The sequence below is a fragment of the Triturus cristatus genome, chromosome 7 (assembly GCF_964204655.1).
Source record: "Triturus cristatus chromosome 7, aTriCri1.1, whole genome shotgun sequence".
In the NCBI taxonomy this organism is placed as follows: domain Eukaryota; kingdom Metazoa; phylum Chordata; class Amphibia; order Caudata; family Salamandridae; genus Triturus; species Triturus cristatus.
The window spans coordinates 317,754,303-317,777,968 of record NC_140590.1 but is presented as its reverse complement, the minus strand read 5'-3'; the positions used below and the strand labels follow the sequence as shown (position 1 = coordinate 317,777,968).

Genomic DNA, 23,666 nt, shown 5'->3' with positions numbered 1-23,666 from the left:
ATAATGCGTAGGGTCTTGACCTGGACCAGGAAAAGCAGGATACTGGTCAGGTAACACCGGACTCTGGCCTGCCGGCACAGACGGTGCAACAAGCGGCGTCACTGTCTCACCCGGAGCCTGACGATCATCATCCGGGACCGGAGCCAGAGACGGAGCCGGAGGACTTGCTGGAGCCGGAGATGGATCCGGCATCGGGGATGACACCGGTACCGGAGAATCAGCCGGAGCCGGCGAAGCCACTGGAGAAGGAGCCGGAGGTGAAGCCGGGACCGGAGAAGGAGACACCGACTCTCTCCGACGTCGAGCAGGCGACTTCGGAGCCGAACCTTTGTCTGAATGATGACGCAAGGAATGCCTCCTCTTCTTCTTATGCTTCTTACTCTTTGAAGCATGCCCCGAAGTCGACTTGGACGCCGACCTCGACCTCGATCTGGAACCAGACCTCCTTCTACCTCTTTTCTCCTTCTTCATTCTGGCGATGAAGAGCTTCGCCTCTCTTTCTTTAAGCGCCTTCAAGCTAATTTTTCTACAACTCTAGCAGCCTTCCACATCGTGGTCCGATGACAAACACCAAACACAATCGTCGTGCGGGTCGGTGATAGACATGTGCTTGCCACATTCACGACCAGGCTTGAATCCAGACTTTCTCGTCGACATTTTTCAAAGAGGAACAGAGAAAATCAGAATAAACACAAAGTAATGAATATGCTACTTACCAGTATGCATCTGTTCTTGGCATGTAGGGCTGCTGACATTCATATCTGTGCATAGATCGCCGCCTAGTGTTGGGTCCGGATGTTTGCACGTTGTTGTCCTGGAAGAGTCTTCGAAGTATCCTGAGATAGGTGACTCCTCCCCTGGACTACAGTGCGCATGGGCATCCTCTCCATCCTCAGATTGTTTTTGCCATTGTGGCAGTGATGGAGTAGATACAGAAAGTGATGACCATGCTATACAGTAATTCTGAGAGCTGCAGCTGCTACAGGCGCCGGGGAGGAGGGTGGGCGATATGAATGTCAGCAGCCCTACATGCCAAGAACAGATGCATACTGGTAAGTAGCATATTCAGTTCGAGGCATGTGGGCTGCTGAATTCATATCTGTGCATAGAATATATAGCAGTACCTCCTATTAGCGGCGGCTACCAGTGCCAGCTGCAGCGGTCTGAAAAAGAGTTTTGAGAACAGCCTGTCCTACAGCTGCCTGCTGTTTTGAGTGTACATCTACACAGTAGTGTTTGGTAAATGTATGTATAGTGGACCATGTGGCTGCTCTACATATTTCCTGTAAAGGAATGTTTCCCAGGAAAGCCATGGACGCCCCTAACTTACGTGTTGAGTGGGCTCGTGGGGGAATCGTTAATGTGCGTTTAGCTTTCTGATAACAAATTTGAATACATTTAACGATCCATCTGGCTATACCTGCTTTGGAAATGGCGTTGCCCTTGTGCTGTGGTGAAAAGGCAACGAAAAGTTGTTTTGTCTTCCTGAAGACCTTAGTTCTGTCTATATAGTACATGAGGGCTCTCTTTACATCTAGAGTATGGAGCATTCTTTCAGCTACATTCTGTGGGTTTTGAAAGAAGACAGGCAGTTCAATAGTTTGATTCATGTGGAACTGCGATATTACTTTAGGCATGAATTTGGGGTTGGTACGTAGTACGACCCTGTTTGCGTGAACCTGTATGAATGGCTCTTGAATGGTTAGTGCCTGGAGTTCACTAACTCTTCTTAACGAAGTGATTGCCACTAGAAAGGCTACTTTCCAGGTGAGGAATTGAATCTCACATGAGTGGAGAGGTTCGAAGGGTGGACCCATCAGTCGGGTGAGGACCAAGTTGGGGTTCCACACCGGTGCTGGTGGGTGTCTTGGGGGAATTACTCGTTTGAGTCCCTCCAAGAAAGCTTTGATGGCAGGCACTCTGAATAAAGAGAGGTGTTGCCTGTTCTGGAGATAGGCTGCTATTGCGGTCAAATGGATACGTATTGAGGTGTATGCCAGATTGCATCGGTATAGGTGTAAGAGGTAACAGATTATATTTTGAATGGATGCGTCTAGCGGGTTAATGTCATTGTTATTACACTAAATGACAAACCTCTTCCATTTAGCTGCATAGCAAGCTCTGGTAGTGGGTCTCCTGGCCTCCTTAATGATCTCAATACAGTCCGGTGGCAGGTTTAGGTAGCCAAACTCTAGGACTTCAGGAGCCAGATTGCCAGGTTCAGCTGTTGCGGATCTGGGTGCTGAATTTCTCCATGGTTCTGCGTCAAAAGCGCGGGTTTTATCCGTAGCCTTTGGTGCGGCACCACGGAGAGTTCCAGAAAGGTTGTGTACCATGGCTGGCGTGCCCATGTTGGAGCAACCAGGATGAGTGTCATTGAGTGCTGTCGCAGTTTGCGTGCCACCAGTGGTATCAATGGCGCTGGGGGAAAAGCGTACGCAAATCTGCCGGACCAGTTCATCCATATCGCATTGCAAGCTTTGGCATTTTGCGATTTCGCTTGTCGCGAATAGGTCTATCTCTGGATGACCCCACTGCTGGAAGTATGGTTGGAGTACTGATGGGTGTAACTCCCACTCGTGCATCTGGTGGCTGTGTCTGCTGAGCAGATCCGCCATCTGGTTGTCTTTGCCCGGGAGGTGTTCCGCCATGAGGAATATGTTCCTCTGAATGGCCCACTTCCACATGCTCTGAGCCAGATGAGACAACTGTGGAGAGTGTGTTCCTCCCTGCTTCTGTATGTAGTACATGGCAGTCATGTTGTCCGTCCGGATCAACACGACTTTGTTGCACAGGTGTACTTTGAATGCCTTCATGGCTAGGAAGATTGCCATCAGTTCCAGAAGGTTGATGTGCATCTTCTTTTGTTGTGTCGTCCATAGTCCCTGCACTGTGTAATGGAGTACATGGGCTCCCCATCCCTGGAGAGAGGCGTCCGCTGTCAGTATTATTTGTGGAACAGGCTCGTGGAACGGTCGGCCCTTGCAAAGGTTTTGTGGATTCCACCAATGCAGAGAGTTGTATGCCCGACCGCTCACCAACACTAGGTCTTTTAATTGCCCGTGAGCCTGATTCCATTGACGTGCTAAGCACTCCTGAAGCGGGCGCATATGTAGTCTCGCGTGTGGGACTATGAAAATGCAGGAGGCCATCATGCCTATCAACTGCATGAACACTCTCGCAGGAAGGGAGTGTTGGGGTTTGAACTTGGAAATTACCATTTGCATGCTGTTGATCCTCACTAAATTTGGCTGAGCTGTGGCTGCCAGAGTGTCTATGGTCGCACCGAGGTACTGTTGTACGTGTGCGGGCTGGAGATGTAATTTTGGGCAATTTAGTGAGAATCCCAGATTGTGAAGAAGGTGAATGGTGCGGGACATGTGGCTGGCACATTGCTGGGCTGACTTTGCCTGAACAAGCCAGTCGTCCAGGTAAGGGTAGACGTGAATGTGTTGCCTCCGTAGATGTGCAGCCACGGTAGCTAGGCACTTTGTGAAAACTCTGGGTGCTGTTGTGACTCCGAAGGGGAGGACTTTGAATTGATAGTGCTGACCCTGAATGGTGAACCGGAGATATTTTCTGTGTGATGGATGTATGGGTATGTGGAAAAACGCATCTTTGAGGTCTAGCGTGGCTAGGAAATCTCCCTGTCTGAGGAGCGGGAGAACCTGCTGCAGGGTGAGCATGTGAAAATGTTCCGAGAGAATGTATTGGTTGAGGGGTCTCAGGTCTAGGATAGGTCTGAGTGACCCGTCCTTTTTTGGTATCAAGAAGTACAGAGAGTACACGCCTGTCCCCTGCTGGTGTATGGGCACGGCCTCTATTTTTTTTTAAACGTTGGCGATCATTGCACAAAGTAGCAGGTCAACAGCCCATTATAATATCTGCTTTCTAACCCATCCGCCTCGATCCCCTGTAAACCATCATCACCCTGCTACAACACCCCATGAACTCCCCCCCACCCTGCCCACCCCCCAACATGGGCACGGCCTCTATTGCGCCTTTTTGCAGCATACTTAGCACTTCCTGCTGTAATAACGCTAAGTGCTCTGAGGACGTAGGACGGTGTCTTGGCGGTATGGTGGGTGGAGTGGAGGTTAGCTCGAGACAGTAACCGTGTTGGATAACATCTTTCACCCACCTGTCTGTGGTGATGGAATCCCACGTGGACAGGAACCGCTGGAGTCTCCCCCCCCCGACAGGTGTTATGTGGTCGGGGGGAAGGGAGAGGGCGTCACTGTTTGTTCTTAGGGGAGGACCTGGTATTGCCGTAACCACGTCCTCTGCCCTTGGTGCTGGAACCACGATATCCCCCTCGGGTGTTTTTATCGTAGGAACTCTGTGTGCCCCCTTTATTGTAGGTTTGCTGTGCCCCCTGTCCTCTCCCTGCACCTCTGTTTCCGGGGCGACGAAAGGAGCCACTACGAAATGTCTGCGTTTGCAGAGCCCCCATTGACTTCGCAGTGTCTGTGTCTTTTTTTATCTTTTCTAAGGTGGCGTCAACCTCTGGTCCAAATAAGTAGTCGGGGTTGACCGGTTGATTGAGGATGTTATTTTGGACTTCAGGTTTGAATCCGGAGATTCGTAACCAGGCGTGTCGGCGTAGCATGACGCAGGTGTTTATTGCCCGAGCAGCAGTGTCTGCAGCATCTAGTGCACACTTGATGGATGCGTTTGTGAGCAGTTGTCCCTCCCTGATGAGGAGCTCCGCTGCCTCTTTGTATTCGTCTGGCAGGTGTTGGAGTAGGGTCTCTAACGTGTCATAGTGTGAGCGGTCGTAGCGAGCTAGGAGGGCCTGTGTATTGGCGATTCGCCATATGTTTGCTGCCTGGGCTGCAATTCGTTTTCCGGAGGTCTCTAGAACCTTGGACTCTTTGTCCGGGGGGGGGAGCATCACCAGTTGACTGCGAGTGTGCCCGTTTGCGAGCATTGGCAACCACAATGGAGTCCAGAGGCAATTGGCCCCTAATGTACGTGGGGTCCCCAGGTGCGGGTTTGTATTTTTTCTCGATCCTGGGGTTTATCACTCGTGCCCTTGTGGTCTCTTTGAAAATGTCCTTTGCTGGCTTGAGGACACCTTTTAACATGGGAAGAGTTTTTACAGTCCTCTCGGAGGATGCGAAGGTGTCCACAAAGAAATCATCCTCGATAGTGTCCGAGTGGAGTTGCACTCCATGATTGGCTGCGGCCCGTTCGATGAGGGCATTGAATGCAGCAGTGTCCTCTGTGGGGGACGTTTTTGCGCCATAAAGTTGTGTGTCCTGTGTATCCAGAGCGGCACCTGGCTCCACTGGGTCATCCCAGACCTGATCAGGGTCTTGCTGGCCCTCAGGGTCCATGTCTTCGGGGTAGGTGGTTTTGTCACCCATGTAGTCCTCCAGCGCATCGGGATTGGAGTGCGTTGGAGAGAATGATGGATCTGTGTAAGGAGTGTGGATGCGTTCATAAAGAACTGGTTCCGATTCCGCCGGCATTTTTTGTTTTAGTGGAATCCTTTAAGAGTCCAGAGCGTGCCCCGAAGTGATCTTTCGCTTTCGGAGCATAAGCCTGCCGGTGTCGGTGTCGATGAAGTGGGACGGTGATGTCCCAGTAGTAGAGTGTTCGGTACATGGGGACCTTGTCTGGGTAACGCGGGTTCTGATTTCAAACATCTTTGGCGCCGTGGGTGGCGGCAAACCGAAGGTGATATTGGCCGGTGCCGAAGGTGCCTTCTGTGCCCGTTTCGGTTCTGAGCCAGACGAGGTCTGGAGGGCTGCCTTTTCCCTGATCCGTTGCAAGGATGCTGCCACCTGTTGCACCTGGAACGCCGACGGTTCTTTGGCGCCGAGAGGTTCCGTAGAGGCAGGTGTGGACGTCTTCGGAGACACCGGGTCATCGAGCCGAGGAGGGGTAGGAGCCGTCGACGGCGTCGATGAATGTACCTTAGTCGCTGTCTTCGAGGTGGATAGCGATGCAGTGGCCATTTTCACCTTGATGGCTGGTGCCGATTGTTTCTGTGCCGGGGGCCTTGGCGCTTTGACGCCACCGATGGATTTTCTTTTCGGGTCGGCGCCGACATCTGCTGCAGCGAGTGCGGCACCGAAGTCCCTTTTGGTGCGGTCGGAGCCGACGGGTTTGGCTGGCGTCGAAGGTGTGGAGGTCCTCGAGCCGACCAGTGTCAGTTTCACTTTTGGTTTCTGTTGAACCGGAGTGATGATTGGTTTCGGTTTTGTAGTAGGGAAACCAGTCTTCTTTGGTAACAATGGCTCTCGCTGAATGTCCGTGGCCGGGCCAGAGGGCGGGGCCGAGGAACTGCGGGATTGGTCTTGGGTAAGGCCCGAAGGCGATCCCTCGACCGGAGCCGTTGTCGGATTCACTGGGATATCCTCTATTTGGACGGGTAGGCCTTGCTCCTCGCCGGAGCTACCTTCTTCGGCCCCTAAGGCCTCGTCGTAGTCTCCTACCTCATCGTCGGCTGCTTCCCTGTGAAAAAGCTCTTCATCGACATCTTCCGCTCGGGAACCGTGTTCGGAAGTAGGGCTGGAGGGCATATTTTCCACGCTTTCGACATCTTCGTCTTCGGTGCTGAAGATGTTGGTTGGGGCCGGTGCCGCTTGCTGAGCTTCAAGTCTCGCGGCTCGTCGATTCCGTAGAGTCTTCTTGGATCTGAATCGGGCACAGGCCATTCATTTTGATTCGTCATGATCCGGTGAGAGGCATTTGTTGCACACCGGGTGGACGTCGATATGGGGGTATTTGGCGTGGCAAACAGGACACCGCTTGAATGGGGTCCTCGATTCCATCGTCGAAGTTCGGTCGATGGTCGGATTTAATGGATCCGGAAAGTTGTTTAAATTAGTAAACTAGCCTGTAAACTGTCGATACCGATCGGGAACAGTACCGTCGAAAACTAAAGGCCTTTTGGCCTGAAACTAGATTTTCCTAACTTGAGTCAAGATAAGCACATCCGAACCCAATGGCGGAAAAAAACAATCTGAGGATGGAGAGGATGCCCATGCGCACTGTAGTCCAGGGGAGGAGTCACCTATCTCAGGATACTTCGAAGACTCTTCCAGGACAACAACGTGCAAACATCCGGACCCAACACTAGGCGGCGATCTATGCACAGATATGAATTCAGCAGCCCACATGCCTCGAACCAATTAAAGCTACTTGCAGCGATTCCCGAAATCCGTTGGCGTCGTCGGCCCGGAAAAAAGGGAACTGACGTCATCACGCCGACGAGGTCTTCTTATGGAGTCGGTGACGTCAGCGGAGTCGCAAGCGGAGCCGTGTCTCTGTGACGTCATCTTCGACCCCATCAGCGTGGACTGCTACAAAAGTTTCCGAATGTTGCTGGCGCAAGGGATATTCACAAGGTGAGGAATCCACTGGCAGATGTATCCATCAGAACAACCCTTTCATGACTGGTTGACGATGCGAGAGGAACAGTAGGAATAATAATCAGAAGTGTGTCTGTTACGGGAGATGGTTGCGAGGTGGACTCTCTTTGGCAAAGTCAGTACTGGAGTATGCATCAGTGAGAGTAGATAAGGCAAGAGTTGTTCAGGAGATGAGAGAAGAGGGTGAATGTTGTTTTGTTCTGAAGGCAACAAGAGTGAAAATCGTTTCTATTTTAATCTGTACGTTTTAGTAGCCTTGGACAATATATCCCTACAGTCCTGGGGAATTACTAAATCTTTGAATTGGTTGAATTCAGGTGTCAAGCATGCAACTGAAGAGAAGCTGGGTGCAGGATTTGTCCTTTTCTCATTGTCAGTAGGAGCGTTATTACAGGCAGGCAATAAGGCTTGGACTCTGACAGTAGGAATAGCTCCGTGAACCCATGCTGGCAGGACCAACGTGGAGCAATGAGGATTAGCTGGCACGGTTCCCTTTTCATTAGAACTCTGAAGATACGAGGGCATGGGGGAAAAGCGTAAGCAAAGATTCCTGACCATTTTATCAAAAACACATCCTCCCATGACCCCCCTCTGTGGTTCCCTACTGGCAAAGAAACAGCATGTATGGGTCTCTTGAGATGCATAGAGGTCTAAGTTGGGTGTTCTCCAACATGTTTGACCTATTCTGCTCAAGGTGTCTGCCAGGTTGTTCTTTATACCTGGGAGATGTTCTGCCTTGATGGTTATGTGATGCAGTAATGCCCACTTCCAGATCTTTTGAGCTTCCTAAGAAAGAATTGGACACCTCGCTTCTCCCTGCTTGTTGACATAGTGCATGCAGGTGGTATTGTCTGTTCGAACTTACGACTGAGGATGCTCGTATTCTTGGGAGAAACCATTGAAGAGCCAGGTAGATTGCCTTCAATTCCAGGAAACTGATGTGCATCTTGGAGAGAGAAAGACTCCATTTGCCACTTACTTGAAGATCCTGAAGATGGGCCCCCCAGCCCTCGAATGAAGCATCTGTGGTCAAACGAACTCTGGGATGTCAGTCCCACAGAGAGACTGCTGGGGGACTGCCACCAAGGAAGTGCTCTTTTCATGATCGGGGTGATCTCAATAATATCCTCAAATGATCCCATTATCTGAAGCCATTACCTGTCCAACTGCTCTTGAAAAGGTCTCATCCTTAGACGTGCATGAGGCACCATGAGGATGGCAGAGGACATCATGCTGAGAAAGGATTTGAGAAGATGGACAGAAGTGAACTCTTTTGGATAGACTGTGAGCCAGAGATAGGATGGTGTTCTGTCTTTCTGTGGATAAGAATGCCTTGTTTTGGAGAGTATCCAATTTTTCTCTGAGAAATGTTAGCCGCTGGGAAGGTGTGAGGATGGATATTTGGTAATTGACTGCAAGCCCTAGAGAGTGGAACAACTGTAGGCAGAAGGAAATGGCCTCCGAAGCTTGATGAAGAGAAGGAGCCTTCACCAGCCAATCGTCGAGATATGGGAAGATCTGCAGGCCTCTTAATCGTAGGTATGCTGCCACAGGAGCAAGACATATGGTAAAAACCCGAGGAGCTGAGCAGAAGGGAGGAACTTTGAAATGTCACAGTAAAACTGAGGAATCTTCGATGTTTTGGGATTTATTTTAAAAGTTTTATATAGCGCTAGCTTGACCCATAGGTATCAGAGCGCTTTACATACATACTGTAAAGAAAAACAGACGGAAATTGCATTACATAGTAGGCAGGCAGTAAGAAAGCAAAACCAGGGATAAAAAAAAATACAGCATGGAAGATAAGGTGGTTAACACAGTCCGGTCACCAACTATCCTTGAATGTCAAGAGAGAGGAGTAAACTCTGATATTGAAGTCTAGGTTAGTTGATGTTGGTCAGGAAAGTATTTGTTAAGGAGATGGATTTTCAGGTCCCTTCTGAGACAGGAGAAGGAGGGGTTGAATCTGAGGACTCTAGGGAGAGCGTTCCACATCCTGGGAGCGTTGCCAGAGAACGATCGGTATTGTGTGGTTTTCTTTTTCAGTTTCGGAGGAATAAGAAGGAGTGAGTTGGAGCTTCTCAGCGTTCTGGATTGACCGGCTCTTACCAGTTTGTTGTTCAGGTAGTTAGGGGCCGGAGAGTGAAGGGTTTTGTGAGTGATGCAGGCCAGTTTGTAAATACACCTCCCTTCCATGGGAAGCCAGTTGAGGGAGTTGAGAGCTGGAGTGATGTGATCACATTTTTTTACTCCAGATACGAGTCGAGCGGCCAAGTTCATCACTGCCCTTAGAGGGGCTAGGTGAGGTTTTGGAGTCCCTGTTAGGATGGCGTTCCCATAGTCGATTTTAGAGAGAACGAGGGATTGGACTACTGTCTTGAGGTCATCATGGGGAAGAAAAGGTTTTAATTTCTTGAGGTGTTTTAGAGAGAAAAGAGCACTTTTTGCAGAGTTTTTGATGTGGGCCTCCAAAGATAAGTTCTTGTCAAGGGGGGATGCCTAGAGACTTAACTGAGTTGGATAGGGGCAGTTTAGGGCGATCAGACTATTGAGCCACTCTTGGATTGAATGATGGTTGCTTTTTGGAGAGAATAGGATTAGTTCTGTTTTATCTGGATTGAGTTTTAAGTGGTTAGTGTTGAACCAAGTTCGGATCTCGGTTAGAGTGGCATTGAGGTGTTGGATGTCGCTGGGAGACTTGATTTTGAAATCGATTTGGGTATCATCAGCGTAAAGGTGGTAATTTACTCCAGCTTTTTTCAAGATGATTGTGAGGGGCTCCATGAAAAGCTTGAAGAGGACCGGGGAGAGGATCGAGCCTTGCGGGACCCCAAGTGTGACTTTTGTTGGCTTCGAAAGACAGGAGTTGATTTAAATTTGTTGCGAGCGGTGTTGAAGGAAGGAGGTGAACCATTTTAGTACTGTGCCATTGATGCCGGAGCGCTTCGACAAGGTCTCCAGAAGCGCTGGATGATTTACTGTGTCGAATGCCGCAGATAGGTCAATAAGGATGAGTTGACAGGCATCACCATCATCTAAAGCCTTGTGAATATCCTCAGAGACGTTGAGCATAGCTGTTTCCATGCTACAGCCTTTCCTGAATCCTGATTGAAAGGTGTCAAGGAGGTTGAACTCATCAATGTGTTTGTTGAGTTAGTGGAGAACGCATTTCTCCAATGTTTTCACAAGGAATGGGAGGTTGGAGATAGGTCTGAGGTTGTTGAGATCATTAGGGTCGGCCCCTGGTTTTTTGAGAATAAGTGTGATTTGTCCAAGTTGAAGGGAGTCTGGGACACAGCCTGAGCTGAGAGAGGCATTGATGATTTTTGTCCAGAAAGGGGAAATGGTGTGGTTAAGTTCTTTTATGATTGTGGATGGGATGGGGTCAATAGTGTGGGAGGAAGGTTTTAGGTTAGAAATTATACTGAAAACCTCATTTTCCGAAATAAGCTCAAAGTCGGACCAATGCGCATTGTTTTTTAGCTGGAGGCAGACCTGATTGTCCTTGGTAAGATCTCTTTCTAAATGATCAGGGGTGGTTAGAGTGGGGCAGGTTAAGAGGGAAGGAGGGTTAGAGGTTTGGATGAAGGATTGATCAATTTTTGAGACTGGATTAGTTAAGAAGGTGGCAATTTCTTCACAACGCTCATTGGTTGCTTTGATTTCTTGAATGGGATGGATAGCAATATGGAAATACGCGTCCTGTAAATCAAGGCTGGTCAAAAAATACGAATGGTTCATACGCTGTAATATTTCCTGGAGCGTTACAATGCAAAAGGATTTTTTTCTGTAGGGTATTTGTTGTGCTTTCTGAGGTCCAGAATGGGATGCAATTCTCCCAATTTCTTCTTTACAAGACAAAAGCAGGAGTAAAAGCCCCTTCATCTTTGATAGCGTGGTACAGATTCTATTGTTCCTTTTTGCAGCATTATCAATGCTTCTTCCAAACTACAGGGTATGGCCATACTTTATTATATGCAAGAGCTGTCTGTCTGTGGTCATTTTTTGCCATTGACAAATAGTGTGAAATGCGAGTCCCTCTGGTTGAGTTGATAATCGGGAGAACAGAAGGCGCTGAGACTTTGTCACTGTTTCCGAACAGTATCTCTGGACTGTACTGGTTGTTTCCGTCTGGGTTGTCTGGAGTAAGCAGCCTGTGGTGGAACACAATATGTTTGTTGATGCTGGTAGGAAGGGCGAAATAAGGTGTAAGTCTGAGGTTGGCATTTTTGGTAACCTCTGCGAAAGTAACAGGTTCCTCCACAAGCTCCACGAAAGGGGGGTCTTCCTGTATTGGAGCATACCCAAAGCCTTAACAGTTTCGGTGTCTGCCATAATGGTCTGCAAGGCGTCATCAATATTCAAAAAGTGCATTGCCATCAAATGGCATATCTAGTATTTAGCTTTGAACCTCAGGGCGTAATGTTGTGGTTCTCAAACAGCCAAGTCGCCCAAGGACAGCTCCTCTTATGAGCTGACGAAAGGCTAGAGAAGACACATCCATGGAAGCATCGATGATCTCTGATACAGACCTCTCACCTTCAAGAATTTTCCTTGCCTCTAGGTCTTCTGTCATCAGGAAGGAGGTCCACGTATGGAGCAATATCGGACCACATTTGGCGGTCGTATCTTCCCAATATCGCTAGCGCGTTAGCCGCATGCACCATAGTGCCCGAGGTTGTAGTAAACCTCTTGCCAATATTATCAAGGCCCCTTCCTTCCTTGTCAGGTGGTGCAGTGATAGGCGCTGAAGGATTTCTTGTTATATTGCCAGCTTCGTTGTGCAGCTGGCAATATAACAGAATCTGGTTTTGGACGCCCTACCAGACAGGCTGGCTCATCATTAGGAACCTTATATTTTGTATCTATTCTAGGTAAGACTGGAATAACCGTAGCAGGTGTTTTCCTAACCTTTGCAACTTCCTCCCAGATATTGTCGATAAGAGGTATTGGTCTTACAGTCTTTCAGGATAAATCTTTAAAGTCATAAAGGAAACAGTCATACTGCTTGACAGTCATTGACAATTGAAAGCGAGAAGCTGCTCTTTCCATCAATGCATGGAAGCCGCCAATGTCCTCCGGCGAATAATCCGCTGTCTGAGGAGATGGAGAAGCAGGTAACATAGTTTTCTTATTCATTGCCTTTGGTCTTTCACCTTAAGTTTCACCCTCCTCTATCTCCCCATCATCAGAGGTATCATGCTGCTGTAAAGGTAAAAAGCTATCTGTTACAGGTAACGTTCTAGGAGAAGACTCAGACATACGTGGAGGAGATGTCAGTGGTGTAGGCAGTGGCGGTGGTTGCGGTGGAGGGGCACTCGATGAAGGAAAACGAGTCAATGTCCTGCAACATTTCTTGCAGCTCTTGAACTCATGCCACAGGAAGGTGGACCATGGGTTCATAAACAGGCTCCATGCATTGCATTTTTGCATGTGGAGTGCGAAAGTCCTGTTGGCAATAACCCTCAGTCGTCCTCATCATCGTCCTGATATTTGACGTGAAGCTGTGAGGGACTGTGAGCAGGGTCAAACATTTCATCATCCGATTCCTCCAAAAAGGTTGAAGGTTGCAAAGGTGAAACCGATGAAGGATTTTGGAGAAAACGCCTTGTCAACGAGAATGCCGTTGAGGAAGTAGTCAGCGGAGAAGGTACCTTAGACGGTGGAGCCGCCGTCGATGGCGCAACAGAATCTTTCGTCGATAATGGAATTTGACGACCAGATCTTTGATGACGATGCAGGGGAAACATGTTCAGACTGCGATTTTTGCGTCGACAGAGGATGGTGCCGTCGACGATGCAGGTTTTTTAGAAACTGCAATCTTTATAGATGGCTTTGAAGAGGTTTTTTTCCTGCTTAGAGGCCAGATGGCTTTTTTCCTTAGTAGGAAATGAATGCTTTCTTTTTGTGAGGGACCTGCAGCTTCATGATGGGACATTTTGTACAGTGTATTATTATACAGTGTTAGAGTTCCTTCCAAAAAGATTCCAGGTGATGGCACACTATTGCATTCTCCTTAGGTATTTAAAGGTGTGTTTCAAATGATCAAGAATGACAACCTAAGCTATGAGCCATTGAAACATGTCGACCCCTCACTGGGTGCAGTGGACCAATTACCAATCCACTTACACACCACTTTTTCTTTTAATCATGTCCCTGTCCTGACCTAATAGAGTTTCTCTATACAGGACAGGTGACTAGTCACGCTTCACGACTGCGAACCACACAGACAGTCTCCCTCCTGGTGGAGGTTGGTGAATCACTTGGAGAATTGAACACCTCAAGTGATTACTACCCGATGATGACACTATCCATTTGACCACAGAAGCGGAGAAAACATATACTGCGCACTGTGTTAGTGTGGTTGAGGGTCTCCGTTAGAACACATGTGAGACTTTGGTTCTTCGCCACTATTGATTCATTCCCCTATGATTATTAGCTCATCAATACTGGAAGCTGAATGAATCTCTGCTTCTCTCTCCCTTATATTGATTCGGATCTAACCTCACTTTAAACTTTGTTTTTTTTCCTGGGATTACATATGTAGAGATGGATAGATAAGAGAGAGAGAGAGAGAACTAGAGAGAATTAATTATGGATCACAATGTCATGTGTCCCTATACTGTAATTGAGGGTTCTGGTGTCCTCAAAATACAAGGTCAAAGACACAGCAGTTAGTAAATGTCAGCAGAAACCGACCCAGAAATGGCAATATAGGACCCCATTCCATAATGTTTACCAATAGTTACAACTTAGCAATTCTTACCATGCTGACTGGACAGCACAATGCAGTAATTGTTGTCCAGCTTGCCGGTGGTATTCCCCTTTGTGGTGATGAACTTATCATGCACTTTTCCACCTGGTTTCAACAATGCCTACTCAGTCCAACTAGATAATGCAACCATCAAGTTAGACAACCCTGCGAAGGGAGACTCCTACTCCACTTTGTTGGTACAAGATGCTAAAAACCTGCCTTGTAGAACTTCTCCCTTACACAGTCATAATAATATTGGTGCATCATGGAAAGGACCTATTCTGGGTCATATTTGCAGATAAATACTCACTGATGTTTCTCTTTAACCTTCATTCTATGCATTACAAGCCATGTTCAAGACGTTGGATGGAAACAGATTATTTTCACCATGTCTGTTTCACAGGTACTGCTACTGCAAGGTCAACTATGCTTCTTGTTAGTTACCATTAGGCTCCTTCTGGGTAGAAGAATTGCAAACAGTTTATCACAAGTAAACAGTTTATTGTACGGTGATATAATGGTTTTCAATATCTCACCTGTCTTGTGATGGTTTTTGTGGTGAACTGGGAGTTGGATTGTCTTTCACAAATTCTGCTCCTGCTGTCATTTCTCCAGACTTTGTATCATCCGTACCCTGCAACGTTGGTCCTCCAGCTGGTGTGGAGTCAGAGGTAGAAGGGGTGGGTTCAACTCTGAAAGGACAGGGATATTAGTATTATAGACATAAAAGCAAGCTACTAAGTGAGTACTGTTATGTCACAAGTAATGCTAGTGAGCAAAGAGAATGGAGAAGAGTGATAGAAAGAAAAGGGCAAGGAAGAAAGTAGCAAGGGAGTGAGCAGGCCAGCTGCTACTTATTACCTTTGACATGGCTGCACGTCAGGGACATTCTGAGGAAGTTGATTGTCCATTTTATCACTTTCCCCATTACAAGCTACTGTGGCTGTAGAACTAATCTCATCAGCAGAGGGGCCAAGTGAAACACCAGTGTCTGTTGCTGCAATGGAAGGAGCAGCTATGCTTTCCAGTTGATGGCTCGAGCTGTCGGAGGAGGGCACTGTTCAGATAAAATATCAGAAATGATCTATCAACTGATTGAAACAGACATTAGCCGTTGTCTCCCACCTTCTAAATGAATTACCAACTTAACTGAGAAACAAAATGTAGAGTTGCTTTTATTGATATTTGAGAATGGGAATACTTATATGAATGCATTTAAACACTATACCTAAAGAGAACATTGTTCTATATTTCATCTATGCTCCATAAGGTTAACGAAAGATCAAATTATTTAGGATGGAGTTTCCTATCTCACACGCTCACAAACATGCACAGATATCAATCTCATCCATGACACCAAAAAAGTTGTTCATTTTCCTTGCCCGCAGAGGTCAAGCTCAGAATCTCTGGCTTCTGCAAATATGTACTTCAACCAGAACGTGGCAGTCATAGAGGCACTGTACCATACACCCCTGCACCTATGTCCCACTGGAATTGTGAGCACAGGACCTAGCATTTAAATACAATTAAATGGTTAGGGCCTAAAATGGGTTACTAGGTATCCTGGTAAAGAATAGAGTGAAAGGTCGCTACTAGGTATCCTGGTAAAGAATACAGTGAAAGGTCGCTGCAAAGTATCACTAACCCTTTCAACACTACATGCAGTAGAACATTGGAGCCATGGACGCTTAGGGAGAGTAGAGTTTACAGCTTCTCCCACTCACAGGCTATGAGACAGATTGTATAATGAGAACAAGCTACACACAGAACAATGATTAAACAAGTAGATGTTTTCTCATTTCGTATGGTGGATTAGAAGCTCAAATAGAAATTAAATTATGTGAATCTATCAAAGACCTGTCCATCAGGACACATGCAACCACATATACATCAATCACGCAGCCAGCCCACTAAATTCACTGACTTGGCAATCGAACAATTCATCCATCTTCAGTTAGTACAACAACTTACACCAGACCAAGCAACTACTAAGACCTACCTACAAAAAAGGCTTCTTCATCAGTCCTGGTCTCAAATGGCAGACATTGGGCTTCTAAACAAAACTAGTACAGTAGGTCTACCACAAACCTCTTAATAGTCTGACTGGTCATGCAGAAGAACTTCCTCAACCTGCTCAAACACTTTATTACTCAAGTCTATTAATTGCCCACCTGCTATATCATTTTCATTTAATCTTTATTTCGACATTATATCAGCCATAAAAGATTACAAGTAAAAACAGACATTTCAGCACATAGTATAAAATTGTAAATTCATACTATACAATAAAATTCCATAAAAACAAGAATAAGCAATCACCCCTGGCTACTATTCGCCATTATAAAACATCTCTTAGACCACATGGCTAGCAGAAACTTCGATAGTGCAAAGACGATATGCCCTGAAGTATCGGTCTTGAGAATTCTCAAAGCAACCGAGCATTTGCCAAAGCCCAGGTTCTTGCATAAAGGTACTAACCAGAACTTCCTGGCTTTACTATAAGCAGGACAAAAAAAGAGTATATGGAGTTCATCCTCGTGGACGGCACCACAGCCTGGGCAAGCTTTATTCACGGAGGAGGGCCATTTACTTGTAAAGGCCCTTAGTGGTAGTGTACCATACCTCCATTGAATATAGAGTTTCCTTGCTGCTACTGGATAGATAATATTCAGGAAGTCCTCAAACACATAAGCAGTCTTATTATTTAAAAATAATTTTGTCATAATGCCAACTCGTGAATCGTGCAGCCATATGTTGCGTTTGTAAACCCTGAAAGACTTAGTAAGGGATTTACCTGAAACCTCCCTACACGCCTGTTCTGGTTCATACCACAGAGCAGGTAAACCCATTTTCTCCAGTTCCTGTTTCACAAATGCAAGCCAAGGTATATTTGCTGCTTTACTATGGCTCAATACGTCCTTCAATTCAAGCCTGTAATTTAGGAGTTCAGGAGTTATCCAGAGCCTCAGCCAGAACCTGAGAGGTTTTAGGGCTAGCTCATCCTGAATGGGACTTAATCCTAGATCTAGCCTTAGTGGTAGGAGGGGTGTACTCTGGGGAAGCGCCAATAACTGTTGCATAAAATTATTCTCCACATTTGGGATTTCAAGCTTGCAGGAGTGCCCCCAGAGTCCCCCCACCCCCATAGAGAGCCACTGCCCTTACTTTGACTCTATAAATCTCAAGCGCAGGACTCACTGGCTTAAATGTGGATGCATTTGACATCTTAAGGATGCCCCCCGATAATTGAGACAGTTTGAGTTGGGACTTGACCTGTTGGGGGCCCCACGAGAGATTTTCATTTATGGTGACCTCTAGGTATTGAAAGATCTGTACCCTCTCCCGTCTAACCGAGCCCAGGATAGGTGTTAGGCAGGTGGATGCCGAGGGTTTAAAGAAAATTTGTTTTTTCTACGTTGATTTCTAGACCACGGGAGCGGCAAAAATCCATAAACCCGTTCAATACGCGTTGTATCCCCATAGGGGACTTGGAAAGCAGGAGGGTGTCATCGCAAACATTATCGCCGGCACCCTCCTGCCTGCCAATCTGGGTGCGTCGTTATTGGGAACCGCGTCCAGGTGCGATATTACATCGTTCATATAGAGGCAGAACAGGGTTGGTGCCAAAACACAGCCCTGTCTGACCCCCCTGCAAACTGGAAACCTGGAGGACAACGCCCCATTTCTCCCGCATCTAACCTGTGCAGAGTTCTGTGCATGCAACCTCATCAATACCCCCAATATTGCATGTGGGACTCCCATGTCCAAAAGCACCGCCCACAGTTTCCCCCTAGGAACCATATCAAATGCGGACCGGAGGTCCACAAACACCATGTAGAGTCTGCCACCCTCTGCTGTGACCGTCCTCCAGTATAGCAGAATTAAACAGAAGATCTGGTCCATGGTGGATGTGTTCCTCCTAAATCCGGCCTGAAATAGGGTGAGAATCTCGTGCTCGTCCATCCCCTCCTGCAAACGATCTAGAATTAGTCGTGAGAAGATTTTTCGGGGGACGTCGATGAGGCTGATGGGCCTGTAGTTGGCTGGGAGCAGAGGAGAGTCCTTCTTGAAAATTGGGATAATCTCTGCTCCCAGCCAGGTACCCGGCACCTCCATGCCTCCCAAGATTGCATTGTATAGGGTACAAAGGTAAGGAGCCCATATCCTTGGCTAATCCCTAAAAAGGTCGCCGGGGAGTTTATCTAAGCCGGGAGCTTTTCCCGTAGCCAATTTCCCTATGGCAATGTAAACCTCCTCGGATGTAAATTCCAGTTCATCATTCTCAGCAACTGGCAGCGTGTGTAACTGTATGCTGTCTAGGCCAGGAGCTGCTGCATATAAGGTCTTAAAATGGAGTTCCCAGACCCCTGCCTCGATATTGGGTTCAATCGCGGATTTGGGCTCGCCTGACCCCGTACTGACTATTGCCCAAAATCTATGCGCATCTTTCATGTCTAGGGAGAAGGAAAGATTAAGCCATCTTTTCAAGTCCTATTCTTTCTTAGCATGATTCATTGTTTCTTTATATAATAATCTTAAAGAGCGGATTTTTGGTTTATCACTCCCATCTTTTACAGCCCCCATGAGCTCTGTTTTTACCTTCCTGCAAGAAACATTATACCAGGAGGATACGGGCACCCTACTCTTCCTGCAAGGGCTGGGCGGGTTAAAAAATTCCAATAGACAGTCTACCAAATCCTGATGCACGGTTAGCATGTTTCCATGCAAATCTGGTGCCAATAGCTGAACCATTATGTCATTGGCATTCGTGAGGAAAGGTAAAATTGCACTATATAGTTTAGGTAGAAGCCACCAATTTCCCCCACTTGACCCTACGTCTATTATTGGTGGCTATCACCCCATCTACCATATCTGGGGCAGCTTCATAATCATTAGCCCCTGGGCATGGGAAGTCCATCCTCAGACTCAATGCGTTATGGTCTCTGTCTGCCCTTGATATCACCTCAAAGTCAACAACCTTCGACCATAGGCGTGTCTCCAGCATAATATAATCCAATCGTGATTCTTGATCTCTCTTATTAAAGGTGCACTTTGAGGGGATATCGGAGGGCATCCGACCATTACAGGCCCTAATTGAGTTGTTTAGTGTAAGGGTCGTAATCTGCATGGCCAGTGGGGACCAGGTCCTTACATAGGGAGACTGGCATGACGGGATTCCCCAATATTCATCCTCCCCCGTTAGCACTCCCTCGTTCAGCCCTCGCAAGGGCTCAAAGTGACAGTTTAAGTCACCAGCCACCATGTAGTGTGTATCATTACTGAGGGAGTCAAGAAAAATTGACAACTCCCCAATGGTACTAGACTCTTTGGCCACACTTGTCGGGCGGGAGTAAACGTTCACGATTGCAAATTTATAAGAGGTTGGCCATGTCAGGAGGACACACTGGATGTCAACAGAGTTGGTCGGGATAGACACACCATTACAGCCTAAATGTAGCCCAACCAAGATTGTAAGGCCCCCAGATGGACGCCCCTTCCCTCCCCAGCGGGCAGCGATATTAAAGGCCGCAAAGCCTACTCTGCATTGATCCTCCCTAGCCCAAGTCTCCTGAAATAAGCATATATCGTTCCTATCCACAAAAGAGCCCCACTCTGGACAGGCTAATCTATTTGGGAGACCCGCCACGTTCCATGACATAATAAGCATATGCTTCATATTATCAGGATTATGACGTACCGTGACTACAGGAATGTTATCACTCCCCAAGGGGTTTACGGCACCGGTAATTTCTAGTGATAATGATGATTTCTGAACCTGGGGTGTCCACCCTGTATCGAGCATATCACTACTTATACTGCTCCCCTGTGGCGGATGATGAGCTCTTAGTAATGCTAGCGCTGAGTGGCTTCCCGTTGAAACCTTAATGGCCTCAGTATTATCATCCTGGTTTAAGGTTTTACCTGAAGATTCCAGCCCGGTTGAGTTCAATCAATTCAACCTGATTCAGGCCGCTAAACCTATTATAACAAGGGATAAGGCTCTGGGCTGACAGATTGTGGCCATACCTATCCTTCCCGCCACTACCCCCTCGCTGGTATGATACAAAAGACCAGCCATCATCCAGATTTCTCAAGTGTTCGCTGGGGTAAAAAAAAACGAAAGGGGGCGAGCTACGATTTTTGTACCTGGGCTGGATACACTCCAGTTGCAGATGTAATCTGCAGTGTGTGGGTCCCTGAAATTGACCAATATACAATTGCCAGTTGAATTTTTTGGGGTACGACCCACCCATCCCACCCTTCAAACCATTGATATTTCACTTGCAATGTACGGGGAGAGTGGCCTATACATATTGAGCCAGTGGGTGGTTTTATTTTTCAAGGAACTGTATGTCTCTACATTCGAAGCACTTATTTCAGGGACCCCAGTTAGAATAGGCAAGTATGGGCTCACCTCTGGTGGTAGATCAATTCTAGGCCTATTTCTAGGTTCCTCTATCGTGCCCCCATCCATCGGTACCCGCCCATCGTGTCTAGCCATACCAGTATAGACCACTCCTGCACTATTGGGGACTAAATGCTGATCTGCCCTGTGTCCCACTCCCGGTTTGATTTGCAGTAGATTTGGGGCTGCGACAGCACCCCCCCCGTGATACAACACAATTACCATCTATTGGATAAGTTGCAGAAATATCTGGTTTGTCATGCATCTCATCCCCTTCAGTTACACTTATTAAACCTCGATCGCCCCGATCTGGTACTTTATTAGCGATACTATTTAAGATACCCAATGTACCATGCTCCAACTTGGAGAGTTGACTCTCAATGCGAACAAGTCTCTCTTCCAGCGGACGAAGTGAAACACACAGAAGTGCAGAAATTTTCAAACATAAAGAATCCTCTCCTGGTGATGATACATCTGTAGTTGCAGCCGGACCCTGCGCAATGCCTGCCCCAGGACTTTCTCGTTGTAGGGGTAAATCAGGCATGGCACCTGGCAAGGCATATGCCCCGGATCCCTCATCATCCTTGGAGCCAGTTAACTGTGCGCTGTTACTGCGGCATTTAGATGGTTTAGCTTTCCTGGCTCCTGCAGTGGGGTACTTTTTCGATATCACACCCGTGCCTTTTCCCCGGAGCTGGCGAGTATTGGGTCTCCCCGTAGTCTTGGACGGCGTAGAATCACCCAAGGTCACAGGGGACCCCTGCTGACTCAAGTGACTCAAATGACCATGAGGGGAAGACTCATCCAAATGCTGTGCTAAGGATTGATTATACACAGACATTTCAGGGTTATCAGTGTTCAAGTCCTTAGTGGCCTTTGGTGTGCGAGCATTTGCATAATGGCACATTGAAAACCTTTTGGCCATAGCAAGATCCTGCGAAACTCTACGCTCCATCAAAACAATGCCCTGGTCAATCACGGAGTTAGCTCTCAGTATGAAATTGTCCAGGGTGCCCGTTAGATTACCATTAGGAGCTTTGTTCCTGCACTCCTTCCCAGCCATGATTCGAAAAACAAACAAAAAAAATAAAAATTCTAAAAAGAGCTCTGAATCGGTAACGACACAGTACTTACAGGACGTTTTTGGAGAAGGATCAATTTTCCAAGATGGCGAAAGAGAGGGGGCTGGTCCAATCTCCTCCGGGCTCAAATGGGCTACAAGAGACGCGGGTCGACCCGGGCCGCACAGCGGTGGGCCTTCACAATCGGGTACGTACGGGCAGAGGGCGGGAAGAGATACACAGCTGCACAAAGTTACAAAGTTACAGGGCTGCTGGTCCTCGCAGTCCCGTCCCAACACTCCCCCCGTGGTACGTAGTACAAAGTCCGGAGCAGCTTCAAACAGAATGAAATGAGGATTCAAAGGCACCAGAGAACAGAGGCCAGAAGTAGCTACGGCAGACGTAACCAACCGCCCAAGTAGCGGTATCCGTCAGTGACTGAGCCTCTCACCTCTCGCCGGCTCTCCAATGTGGGGGGAAGAAAGTTAATAGCGCTACTACGCGCGGATATGGCCAAAATAGCGGCCCAGATGGCCTCCGAAGTAGGAACCTCACGAAAGCTCTTCTGAGGAAACGGACAATGTAGTTGCGGTACACGCGCGCCGCTACCCGGCGTCCTGAGAACAGGCAGCCGCCCGGAGTCCTCTCACTTGATGACACGCCCCCGATTTCCTCGTGACAGGAATCAACCACCGGCTGAGAACTACTCCGAGCCCACTTAGAGGTATTCCGAGCCCACTTAAAGGTGACCCAGATGAGTGAGCAGAGCTCAGGCTTCACCGGGCAGCTCAGGCTTCACCGGGCAGTGCACTCCATGTTCACTCAAAGGTATTCCGAGTTGAGATGTACTCCAATGTTACAAGTGCACCGAGCTCACTTTGAGGCACTCCGTGGTCACTGAGCGCCACTCCCCATAGGTCAGGTAGTCCGGGCTTGACGATCGGTTCGCTGCAGTTTATGTGGCAGACTCCAGAGCACAGCCACGGGATCAGACACCTCTCTGCCAGGGTTACACTCCCACTGAGAGCGCTCAGCCGCACACCGCCCTCTCTCTGAGACTCCTGCTATTTCAACTTAGCTAGTTGATGCAAAAAAAAAAAAAAAAAACCATCACATGGTAAGAAAGGTTACTACAGATACAACTGCCAGAATCAGATCTTCCTGCTGCAAACAAAGAGGCGACGTAATGCTGAGTGCCAACAGATATAACACTGGCATAACACAACCTTGTCGCCTAATCTGGGGTGATCAATTGTGCTCAATCTTTACACATCTTTCACAAGACCATTAACAGATGTAAAATTGCTGGAAGCATGTACAACTTGTCGTAAGTCCAGCTGAATCTGAAAGCATCTACCAGGGAACCATTGAGAGGAAAGTGTACATTGATTTCTGGTGGACACTAACTGCAAATTCCTCGCCTTCAGAATATTACTCAGGTGCTAGATAGGATAAGGAGATTTTGTCAGAAGAGCTCATACACATCTGTAGGTAGCATTGCGCAGCTCTGCTGTGACTCTACACTGCCCGATAGTAATAGAGAGGAGCTGTACACAAGCACCATTCCTGCATGCAGACGTCAGTTTCTTCAATCTTTCTCATTCTGCTCTTCCAGAAACAGAGCATTAAACTAATTGTTGATGACAGTGTGCCACTCATTAATTTAGATCCTTTTAAAAAATGGAGAAGAGAACCACCCCACAGATCATAAAGTCAGGAGGTCAGTGAAGGATCTGTGTTTTTACCAAAAACACTTACTGAAGATCAAGAACTTGTTCTTCTGATTAACATTTCTAACCACAGATTTTTCATCTTTAAAATAAATCCCATAAATGTAGGGAAGGCAATCAGAGCTTATGGAAAGGGTATAGAATTCTGTAAGGCACTCCCTCTCAGTGGCAGGCAGGGTAGCCCTGATCAAGATAGTGGTACTCCCCGGGTTACACTTCTTTGTGACATTACCAATATGGGTCCTCAGAGCATTATTGAAGGAGATAGATTCCATTCTAATTGCCTTTCTGTGAGGAGCGGGTCACAGGAGGGTGGCGTTCGCCACGTTACAG

The 23,666-nt window shown here is 47.4% G+C and overlaps 1 protein-coding gene across 7 annotated transcripts in view; it reads right to left on the bottom strand.

The window, feature by feature from the left end:
• PPP6R1 (protein phosphatase 6 regulatory subunit 1) overlaps window positions 1–23,666 on the bottom strand; it is a 1,096,922-nt gene that overhangs the window by 145,475 nt on the left and 927,781 nt on the right. For all 7 annotated transcript variants that reach the window (XM_085616386.1, XM_085616383.1, XM_085616382.1 and 4 more), the window contains 2 exons: window positions 14,998–15,193; window positions 14,673–14,828 (listed from right to left, as the gene is read on the bottom strand). In XM_085616386.1, the coding sequence (XP_085472512.1) occupies window positions 14,673–14,828; window positions 14,998–15,193 (352 nt within the window). The remainder of the gene's footprint in view (window positions 1–14,672; window positions 14,829–14,997; window positions 15,194–23,666) is intronic.